Below are 12,405 nucleotides of genomic sequence, written 5' to 3'. Positions count from 1 at the left end.
TGAATCACCCTGTTACTAGTACTTGATAACTTTTAATTTCAATTGGATTATATTCATTCAAAGGAAACTTGACTACTAGTGAATTTACAAGATTTTAAAAGCTTTTGCTGTATTTGCGATCCAAGCTTGAAAGAGGCAAGTAACACATCTTTAAATAATTATTTAAAAGTAATAAGCTTTCGCCTGCTCTTCCACCTTCCCCACGATTTTACATTGTGATATTAACCAGCAGGCTAGTAAATTTTCTCTGTGGCAGGGTAATTAATTTTATTAAAAGGTCCAATGACATTTAGAATGCTTTAAAATTTTGCTTGTCAATTATGATTCAATCTGTTGACATTACACCTGGCTTAGAAGTAAAGAACTATATTGAAGAAGACAATATCAGTGAAAAAAAAACAAACAAAAAACAATGTCTACAGCTATTTTGTCTTATTTCAAATATTCAAAAACTCCCAAGAGTGTAACCAAATATAAAACCCCACCTATCGAGCTAGACAAAATTCTGTTTTTAAAGAAAAATCCTTAGGAATTGAATCTATGAGACCATCTGTTGACTCTAGCAAGACTGTTTCATGAACTGCGTTATATTTTGCATTATCCAGTGAAATTTCAAAAAACCCTTAGTGATTAGAAAAGCTACTGGAAAATTGTTTTCATAGTCTAATATGTTTAACATAATGATTTTTACATATGCATATTTAGTTCAAAAATTTTCCCTTGTGCTTTCACTTCCACCCTATTTTGGAATAGTCTGAAATCTGCTTATGAAGAAAAAAAATTAGTCCATAGTTGTTTAGAAAAACAACTTATAGGAAGTAATTTTAACTCTTACTAGAAATGCAAATCACATAACAAATAGTTGATCTTTTAAAGAATAGAACTATTAGAATGAGAGCAAGGATTTTGAAAAAAGAACACATTAACAAGAATATCAATGTTTGTACATATAACTGTGACAAAGATGGTGCCAAAATCACAAGGTGTTTTTTTAATGCCGAATGCTCGGTAGTTAAAAACTTTTCTGTACTTAACAACAGCCCTAAGAAAAAAAGCATTGGTTTCAAGTAACATGATAAATATTCCCTATGCCAAAATGTTTGAGATTAATAAAACACAATATGAGCTGTTAACAAATTTTAAACAGAATTAATAATAATCAGTGTTAAGAGACATTAATATGAATTATTTTATCTTTTGGGGCAACTGTCTGTTTCAATGGAAGTACGAAGAAAATATTTTCTGGCCTACTTGATATACAACCTGTCCTGCTGTTATTGGTAATGTCCACGCAGACAGGGCGCAGTTAAAATCTAGCCACATTTCTCAATTCAACAACAGAATGACATCTTAGGATGTTAGCATATGTAGAGACACACTTTCAAAAAACCAGAAGTACTGCCAAAATTGACAGCAGATTCCTTTGATTCGTTTTATGTACTTTATAACTTTTTGTTTTTCCTTCTATATTTTTTCATTCAAACTGATCAAACTTAATGCCATGCACATTTGGAGCAGAAGACAAAAATGAAAACATATAGAATTACAAAAATTGGCCATTTATTTTTCTTCTTTCTCCTTTTTTTTTTTAATTAAAAAAAAAAAAAAAAGAAACATTGATTTTAAAAGCTGGAAGAAATCCCCAAATTCACAGGTGTCTCAGTATTCTTCATATTCTTCCTAAAATACAGCATGTGCAATAAGTTCACAGTATGTTGTTGTGTAAATTAACTTGAGTCGGGGCAGCTGAAAAAAAAATTTCTCTAGATCAAAGAAACTAATTACTTTACTTTTTCCTTAGAGCTGCAAGGAACTAAACCTTTTCAATTTGTTTTGTTACAAACAAAGGAAAGCTTTATTCTTATGTATTTTAACATTAATAAAATTAATAAGAGCTTTGATGTTTTTCAAAATGCTATTCCAGATACAGTGAATTTAGCCACAATTCTTTAATGCATTGAATTTCATTATATCAAGACTCACATAAGTGTAAGTAATATAGGTGAAGTGTCATAAATCTACAAAAGAGGCTCCAAAACAATTAATAGCTATTACAATATCAATCATCATTGGTGGGTTTTACTTTTATCTTGCTTTCTAGTTAGCTGTCTTCCTTACACTGTCAGTTCAGTTAGAATATTTCACCTACACCTCACAATGTTGAAAGGAAGTAGACTCATGCTGTGAAAAGCTGGTAATTTTATTGGGTTCCTCTACCTTTAAAAAATCTGTTACTTGGCCAAGTCTGGTTTCTGAGATCCTTTTTTGCAGGGAAATTGAGGCAAACATTTTTATGTGGCCTATGGTGTCTGCTCACAACAAGAAGAATTTATATACACAAGGATCATTAGTGCAGGGTTGCACCCATTAGGATATAATAACCGTCAACTAGGACAAAAAACAGATCAGCATCATGCATTCAAACTAACAGGCACATAAAAATACTTGCCAACTACATTTCACATGCTAAGAGTAATGCTTCAAATATAAACTTTTACCAAAGGTTTTTAACAGACTCTTTTTAAAAATGAATCTAACTGTAAAAAACAGATTCCCTACTGGCACAGATTTTTCACATGCTCTATTTTATCGCTTTAAAAATGTAAACCAAAGAGAAGCCGAGAATTTAAAGTATACTGTCTGCAGTCTACATAGAACTGTAGAGCTTAAAGGTTAAATATGAAAAAGACAGTTCTTTCTTCTTAACTTGCCTAAATACCAAAAGTCTTAAGGCTGACTCTGATATACAGCCTCACTCCTACTAACCACATTTTGGTTAAATCAGGATTTAAGTCCTGACGACAGAGCTTACATATATGCAACAGTATCACGCCACTTAATGTGACAATTAAACTATGAAATATGAAGAAATTATCTTAACTGCTCCTTCATGATAAAACAGAAATATTTTATTTAAATAAAAAGAGCTTGCAAAAGTTGCATTCATTTGGCCTGAAAGTACTTGATTTCTTTTATGTGTTATATTCTTCTGAGTAAGGAGAACCACGAGTATCATGAGAACATGAAGCTCATCACCATGAAATGCAAATGAAACTGTGACTGATGTAGTCAACTGGGAAGACACTGTGATTGTTAAATACAAATCCCTACTTGACAAAACCACCTAAAGTACCCAAATTGCTCTGGTTAACTTCTGAAAAATTGATCTGATGATTTGAACTTATTTAAGGGTTTTCTCCAGTGTTTAGCAATCACACAATACAAAAACTTTAAGATATACAATACTAAGAAGCAACATATGCACAATGTAGGTTTAGAAGACTAGGAAAGATCATCTGCTGCAAGAAGACATGAACAAAAGACTCTGGCAACCAACACTAGACTGGATGCCCAAGGCAGACGTACAAAAACATATGTTGTGAATTTTACAGAACAAAGAAAGTAACTCTTAAGGAAATTGCTTTCCAGCTTCTGAGATGGGTATACAGCTATCTCTGTACTTCATCTGTAGTATGCAGAATGCACAGAATGCATATGCATAATATTCTGTATAGATGGAAAAGTCAAACAATTTCAGAACAACAGTTGTAACTTTTACCTCTGCTTCCATTCCTCAAAATATTTTAGTTGAAAATCCTTAACACTCTTTTCATATAGTGAAAGTAAGAAATATTCCAAAACACTTTATCCAAAAGTATTACTAAAATACAATACAGAATAGAATTGTGAAATTATTTGTGCCACATGATATGGTTGAAACACAAGCTGGGATTTAGAAATTCTGAGCCCACTAAGGTTTGCAGATTAGAGTTGCTTTGGAATACCTTCCATTATTATTAAGACATAGGTTCTTGGGTGTTAAGACAAGTGCCTAGTTAAAAATGATACTGTTCTCTATGCAGCCTATTTATATAACTCGTATAGCCTCTCATTAGAGGAAGACCACACAGAAATGACAGAATGATTAGAAACATGATATATAATTTGAATGGTTATTGAACTGGTCATCAGTGTGGGTGAGTTAAGCTGCTGTTCACATTCTTCCAATTATTTGCTCCAATATGTTGACAATGGAGGGTAAATCACAAATCAAGTTGGAGAAGACCAATCAAACACTTTTCTAATTGGTTGGCTGCCATTGCACAATAGTATTATAAGTGTTCTTTCTAGAAAGTCAGATTGTCTCCTCCCACAATACAAAGCAATTTTTTAAATGTAGATTGGCATGATAGCCATTTGCATTGTCCATCATCAGAATATCATTACTGTGATACTAGTCCCCTAATAAATCTTTTCCACATGAAGGTGAATCTACAAAAGCAGATGGCACGACCCATGTTTTGTAACAAAATCAATTTTAATTCATCCCATCTAAGTATGATCTAAGTTCTTTATTATCTTCAAAGCTTAATGTGCCTCTGCATACATAGCTTGCATTTTTGGTAAACAAAAGAATGCTTCAAATGCACAATGAACATACTAGGTCCCCATACATGCTATTACAGGTTGGCCAGTACTGTTCAGATTTAATAAATGGAGTATTACACATTACATTTAATCACCCAAAGTCTAGGAAATAATATATATGTAATATATATATAATTAGCATTAGAAATAGTCTTAATGCCAAGGATCACCATTCAGCTCTCTCCTTTGCCATACAAGCTAAGTTCTGACAGCATTACAGCACTATCCTGTGTTGAACACTTGCCTGGGTAACTGTGTTAGCACAGTCTGCAGCTGTTCTGCATGGAGTAATGCGGTACTTCATTGCCACAGAGTGCAATAAGCTATAAAGTGTGCATCTGGTGTGATCTACCACATCTCATAGATCTGGTCCCAAAGAAAATATTCCAGTATGTGAGAAGACCTAGTTCTCACATCTAGTCATCCTGATAGAAATAGGAGGTATTAGACAAGGAGTTATTTCCAGCAACATACCAAAGCAGAACTTCTTGTGCCTCACAATTTTAAGTGGCAAAATGCAGGCACTATGGCAGTAGGCAACGACTTGGGAGAATCACTCTTTTGGACACAGGCATCTATATTTTATCTACATCTTACCTTCTGTAACTAAAACTATTCTTCATCTGAGCTTTCCCAAAATTTTGTATGTTTACTCTCAAAGATCTCAGTACCTCATGGGAAGCCAGTCCAGATGACCTAAACTACAAACAATATTATTATTATTCGCTTTCTAGTCCACTGCTATGGCTAGCTCTCTAAAGGAAACTGCCTGAGTGACTGGAATGATGGCCAGTAAGCTGTTGGGACCAGTGCCCACAGAGGGTCTTTGCATATACTTATAACCAGCATTTCCCATTAGTTACAGAACTGAATCTCCTCACTATGGATGAGTTGTAATATTTTAACAACAAAACCACACAAGTAGTCTTGAGCCACAAGTTTGTCTCAAGCTGTAATGTTTCAGCTGAACAATGACAGAAGAAAGACGGAAGCACACTCATGAAAAAGAATTTACTTCTTTAATTCTGCAGTGTTAACAGCATGTTCCTTATCTCACAGCTGATTTCCACTATTCCTCATCCCTTCCTGTGTAAATGTTAATTAAAAAAAAAAAACAAAAACAAACAAACAAACGAACAAAAAATAACAGTGAAAATGACTTGAAAATAATCTCAAACCTATGCACAATTTACCTCTATTTGATTTTTAAGTATATATACAGGTTCTATATAGCATACTGAGACAGACATATTCTGTCCACTTCTGCTCAGGAAATTAATATTATTAATAGTGGTCTAACTAGAAACTGTATTACCCTCTTCAGTACTAAATTCACCAGTAGCATTTGTTACTGTTCTCAGAATATTACAGCACTTAGGATCTCTCCCACCTTCCAAAAAGCTGAGCATCAGGACAGGTGCAGAATGACAATATAAACTTTCCGTATTCGTCATATAAGTGTCAATACTACACAAAATGTTTATTTTTACCCTGCCATCTCCCTAGACTGTGCCCAGATGCAGGAAGAATTTAAATGTATCTGTTAAAGGATGAACTCTCTCAAACGAACATGTGCAGGAGATTCCCTTCCTAAAGTGTGGCAGCTGGCTCATTATCAAATGCAAGCTGAAACATCTGGGTGCCAGATATGGTCGTTTATTTGTTTTGCACTGCTGAGTTATCTAAAGAATATGTTGTGAAGCTATTTACTTTAGCTTGAGAGGGTAATCCTACAGATGTAGAAATCTCACAGTATCTTAGAGAAGTGTGTAATTTTGGGGGGGATTATTGTTGTTTTCTCTACAATTGTCTACTTTTTTGCATACCTCTCTATGCATATGACAATTCTTCACAGAAGTAATTTGGGGATAGTTTTTCTATACCTACAACTGACATTTAAGATAGAGTAACAATGCATGGACAGTAAATTCATTTGTTTATGACTTTTCAAGAAATACAGTCAGAACAACTTGAAATAAAATTATATGCCCTATTTTTCATTTCAATTTTCTTTTCCTACAAGTTTATTCATTCTCTGTTGCAAGCTGACAAAGACAGTTAACTTTTCTCTTCCTCATCTTTCAAATACTGAATTATGCAATGGAAAGTGGCTTGAAAAAATGAATGAGTGTTTAATTTTTATTTTTCTCAGAAGTAACTCTTTGTAACTCTACTTTCTAAAACAAACAAACAAAATAAAAAAAAGACTTTGACCTTCAGCATCAAATGCATGAAATGATCATACTCTTTTTTGGTTAAATGTTGTCATGAGCTATTTAGCTTATTATGATCTTTCTGGTCATTGACTACAGCAGCCCTTAAAGTCTGCTGAAAGGCAGGACTCCACACATTTTTAAATTAAACAAAAAATAGGGAAAAAATACACTATATGTATGCATAACTATTTTTTTTTAAGTAGTTATGCAAGCATAACTACTTTTGTCCTCATTATAGTATGCATTTCTAGTAGGCCCTTCTATAATACAGATGTTTTCCGCGAGTCTGGTGAACTATTTATTTTTCTTGGGTTTTCTTTTTTTTTTTTTTTTTTTTCCCAAATAGAATATACACACAGATCTTGATTAGAATCACTCATACTGTTTTGAAATTTATTTAAAAAAAAAAAAGTTCCGCTAAAAAAAAACCAACAAAACACAGTATTCCCAAATTCCGCTTGTATCACCTAGCTGCTTCCAAAAGCAAGTGACAGCATATCCTATTGCTGCCTTGAGCAACACATGTGGTGACAGGCCAGTCATTTGCTACCTCTCAGAACAGAGCAGGCGATGAGTTACAAACTTGCCTCAGTGACAGGACACTTGCTTTGGCGTCCCTCTTCTACTAACACTAATTTTCATTAAACTTGTAGGACTACATTAACACTGTCCACAAACTGCAAGCAGTGTAGTCCTGTAGACCTGCAGATGGTACTGGGGATGCAGTATTCATGCTATACATATTTCAGGGAGTTTTACTTTAAACTAGCTCATCTGATACTGTGGACTTTAAAGACTGCTATAGGTGAAGACTGCTGGTGTGCTCCCTGAACAGAAAGTCCAGTTTAATTTAATTCCAAAGAATATTTGTGCACTCAGACTGCACACAGCTAAGGGGAAAACTGGTAGATTTGCTTCAACAGTACACTGCTAATTCAAACTAAAATACTAGTGTACACACATTCAAATACTTTGAACACTTCTCTCTCAAATTTGGGATAAACTGGTCAAAGGGTTTCAAAGGGTGTAGAAGTACAGCAAACAACTGAGATAGAAATAGATATGCTGCAGTCATATATGCCTTATTTTAGTAGAACATCACAGCATAGAAAATAAAAAGTACCTCTGCAGAAACTTAATAATACTACTCATTTTTTATATTACAGCTGCTATCCTATCCTATGCTGTTATAATTCCTGCCAGTAAATTATTCACATCTTCAATAATAACAGTTTTTTTTCCCATCTCATTCTGATACCTTTCACACAATACTGGCAGGCACAAAGTTGTTCCTTCTTCTTTCTCTCCACCCCAAGAGCCATCTGTAAACCCTTGTGCTTTTAAAGTGTTAGATGCTCAAAGGCTCTTCTGAAATTAATAATAATCAATGCCAGCAGCATCTCAACACCCTACCCAACATTTTCATGTGATGGAGGGAAAACAATAGCAAAAAGGAGACATCAACTTGAATTCTTCCAGCAGTTGTTTTAAATGGTGAATATTTTCCTTTTTTTAATGTGAAAAAGAAATAAACAATATCCTTAAACAATATCTTTTTAAATCCAGAACATAAGCAGAATCTGAATTACCCCAGGGTTCTGAAAAATCTTTATTTCTCTACAGTTGCATTGGCAAACTCAGATAATTTCTACCAGTAATGGAATTTATACACTGAGTAGCCCCATGCTTTGAAAAATGCCATCCAGTAATCATCTTCTTGTTACATGGTAGCTGCATCAGTTTTGGATGTGCATTTCATGCTGTTAGCAAAGAAGAATTTAAATATTCAACAAATAACAACTGCATGTTTGAAACCCTAAAGACTTACATACGAGACCTCTGATTAATTTTTGTCAGTGTGGAACTTGCTTTGGCAAAAGGAAGGAACCACAGGGGAGGAAAAGGAATATGAAAACATTTTGAGAAAACACTGTTTTCTCAAAAGTGATTGGTGAGCTGAAAAGGTACAGGAGTTGTACCAAAATTTGTTTCTGATTATTTAGATGAAGCTTTTACATATACTGGAATATACTGGAAGAATAATTCTTAAGATATCATAAAGAGAATCATACTTAAAGCAAATGCTGTAAGAAATTCTCTAAGTGGTCCTATGAGAAAATCATCGTGTAAATAGTTCTGAAACATTTACCTTGTTGAATATCCTTCATCTCCAGGTGTAAACTGGATATTAAAATTCCTACAGTTTGAGATCGTTTTCCATCCAACAATTTGATAATCTAGAAAGATAATTCAATAATGAGATCAACATGAGATCAAATGAACATTCTGCAAAGTCTTCATTCAAATAAATGACAGAAACTAATCTGTGAGTTGAACTCAATGTTTCTACAAACATTTTTATTAAATAAAGGAAGTAGTAGGGTCTTTATACTGATGCTCTGCATCTTAATGGCTGATAAAGATGAATGGCTGAATGGCTGATAAACATAAGCTTGAATTCTGACCACTGGTAAACACCATCAGCTCTTATTTGCAGGATGCTATTAAGAGGTAAAACGAAAAACACACCAAATCTTTATTCTGTTACATAATTTTTATGTCTTCCCCTTAAGCTGATCAGGGCAAAACTCCGTGAGATACTCTGAGTACAACATAAATTCCTTAGTTTGTCTGAGAGTTGATCTTTCAGTGTGAACACATGTAACTCTTTTTGACAGAGGTTCACTTCTTGACCAATTGGAGAAATTTCTTGTGTACTTCTAACACTCTCTGGAACAGCAGAGGTTATTAAAATGATTCCTTTCACTTTTGCCTGATTCTGCTTCTTCCCCGCCTTTGATACTGCAAATGGATTTGAGGATTTTGTTCATATTTTGGGTAACAGACTCTTGTTAGTATAATACACCAATTTTTAAATTGTAATTTTTCACATGTCTGGTGCAGGGAAGAGACAGAAATAGAGAGGGAAACCTTGAAGAAGTTATGCTGATTAACCTGTCAATTTAAATTAACTGAACTTATGTTTATCAATCCATAAATAAAGTAACATAAGGTAAACTACCAGGATTTTAGAATGTAGTTCAGACGTTAGAAGAGAGAGATTCAATATGTGAAACTTGTATTCAGAACCAAACTTCCCACAATGTCTGGACTGTTTGTATTTGCAATTTTGATTTACATCATAAGGGGATATACGACAGCAGCACATCACAGAATGCAACACAGATGCAAAGTTTTTCAAAATACAAAAAAAAAAATGTTAAGATCTAAGTAGTTGGCTTAAATTATAGTGCTGAACAAATATTATAAACAACAATAAATCACATGTAAAATTAAAACTAAGCTTTTTTTTCTAAATTTATGCATCTAAATATAATTTTAATATTTGAATTATATTAATATTTGTATATTTAATAATATTCAAAACTATAAGCTGTTGTTTTCCCTGGAATATTCTTATAGATGCTCACATTACAGATATTTAAATGATAAACTTATACCAACTTATAAAAATATTTCTTGCTTGTGTTTAGGAATATTTAATTGTGCAACTACACAGTAATTCACCTATATAAAAGTGGAGTTGTAGTTGAAAAATACAGGCAAAAGAGAAGCAATAGTGACATTTTCACCTGAAAAACTGCAGTTAGTTACTACTACTTGTAGAGTGCTAAAATTGGACAATACATGAACAAGTACAAGTACATGCCACCTTCAACAAGATCAGCAAATATATGACAATAAAGATCTGACTTTATGTCCCTGTCATACATACTCAAAATTAAATAAATTTATGTTAAACTAGATGTTGCTATTTTCTGCCAAAACTGGGAATAAAATCTATCCTGAGAGTTTTTTCAATTTACAGGTATAGTACCTATGTGGTAGGAAATTTACAGGTATAAGTATAGTACCTTGACTTAGGAAAGGAATACTATTTAAACTTTATTTAAAATATTTTCTTCAAACAATAAAGAATTAAGGCTCTTAACCTCCTGAGTACACAACCAGACAAGATGATTTGGCTAAAACTTACCAGAAGTTAATACTCCCTAGGCATCACATCCGGTTATCAGTGTTTTTTTCAGAGCAAACTGCTCAGTTCAGTATGGTCATTTCTGAAGCTCTACATGAATTTGCTGAACTCCCCAGCACATTAACTTCTTACAGGGATAATTACAGGCTTGAGTAATATGCAATTTGTATAGCATTCTCTGACCTTAAGGTTGACCTTGTTCAGGGGCAAATTCATAGGTTGTCATAAACCCCATTAGACATGCCTAGTTTGAGGCAAAACCTTTCCAGACTATAGTTGTTATAGATAATACAACATTTCAAAATATTCTACTATTTTTACATGCTAAAACATCCTCTAAATATGATCAAACTAGCTTCCATTCCTAAGTAAGGCTTTCACCTTAAAAGGCTAGAAAAATACATTTAAAGAATAGCTTGTATGATTTTAAAAGCTAGAACAGAGATTCATGTTTTAAAATGCCTGACCAACTGTATGTTAACATGCATTTTAGACAAATGTACACATGGTCACAATTACCAGACATCAAACTAGACTCAGATTACCTGAAATAGTTTCAGTGAAGTGAAATCTATAATTGAAGGCTAATATTTTATTCATTATAGAGCAAAAATGGGACAATAAGACAACAGAATAGCTCAAATTGGTCATAAAACTATTCTAAAACACAGTAGTAATACGGAAGAATTACTTAGGGCTTTTGTTACAGGTTTTAAAACCAATGTGCAACTTGAAAGATTTTACAACAAAAATATAAGATCAGGGCTAAAACAGAGAACATGTTTTCCAAGATACTCATTTTTCTCCCAAATAATGCTTATTTTGGGGAAATCACTGACAGAGAATTAAATGTGTGTATGAATTCTGAACGGAAAGGAGATACAAAAAATTTTCTAGTTCATAAAAACCGTAAGGGAAATAAAAGTTTGTAAAGACTGCATTGAACTATTTAGTCTATGCTTTTAAAAGACAAATCACTGATCACCTCTCAGCATATTGGGACTTGCTTTTCGCTGGCAGTGACAGGTAAGAAGCTAAAATCCAGCTGACGCCAGTTGATGTTGCTATGCCAGCTGGCAGGGTTTGCCAGCTGCCTGCTGCTCCTCCAGACTATGAATGTATCATTGTAATGGATGCAGCATCTACTGGCTCAGTAACAAAGCAGTGATTGCTAATGCTAATGTATTTAATTCACTGATCCATAACATTATTTGCTCGACATGGTGTTCTCTGTTATTTTAACGTTATTTCATTGATTTGCTGTAAACAAGTGCCTCTTCTATCTTTCAAATATTTATCATATAACTTAAAAGAAGAGACATACTGAAGCTCAAATACATTCATAAATTCTTCTGTCATTGCCATTAAAAGGTGTTTCTCTAATGTAGCCAGAAATGTATTTCATTAAATATTGCATGTCAGACTTCACTGTTTTGTCTAACTGCAATGTCTACATTCTGTCCAAGACACTTACTGGTGCTGAAATCTGAACAGATTCAGTTTACTTTAGTGATTAAAAGCTAAATCCTTCCTCCTGCTGGTGCATGGATTCTTTCCATTATATTTAAATTTATGGAGAGAAACTATAAGCTAAAAGGCTGTCCTGTATATTGGAGTATTTCCCTACATTCCCACTCATTAACTTTTATAGTGAAGTCAACAACATGGACCCATAAGTAGTCTGCCGAAACCCTGTTGAAACAGAAGAGGAATATCCTGCTCAAGAAGCAAGTAAGCATGCCCCACAGGCCATTCTACATAAAC

General features: G+C 33.6%; 1 protein-coding gene across 1 annotated transcript in view; it reads right to left on the bottom strand.

The window, feature by feature from the left end:
- Nucleotides 1-12,405, bottom strand: part of LOC101793866 (formin) — a 150,277-nt gene that overhangs the window by 76,680 nt on the left and 61,192 nt on the right. Inside the window, exon 6 of the mRNA XM_072038908.1 lies at nt 8,794-8,881. Within this exon, the coding sequence (XP_071895009.1) occupies nt 8,794-8,881 (88 nt within the window). The remainder of the gene's footprint in view (nt 1-8,793; nt 8,882-12,405) is intronic.

The sequence above is a fragment of the Anas platyrhynchos genome, chromosome 5 (assembly GCF_047663525.1).
Source record: "Anas platyrhynchos isolate ZD024472 breed Pekin duck chromosome 5, IASCAAS_PekinDuck_T2T, whole genome shotgun sequence".
NCBI lineage: Eukaryota > Metazoa > Chordata > Aves > Anseriformes > Anatidae > Anas > Anas platyrhynchos.
Note: the sequence above shows the minus strand (reverse complement) of the source record. Positions and strands in the feature narration are given on the sequence as shown.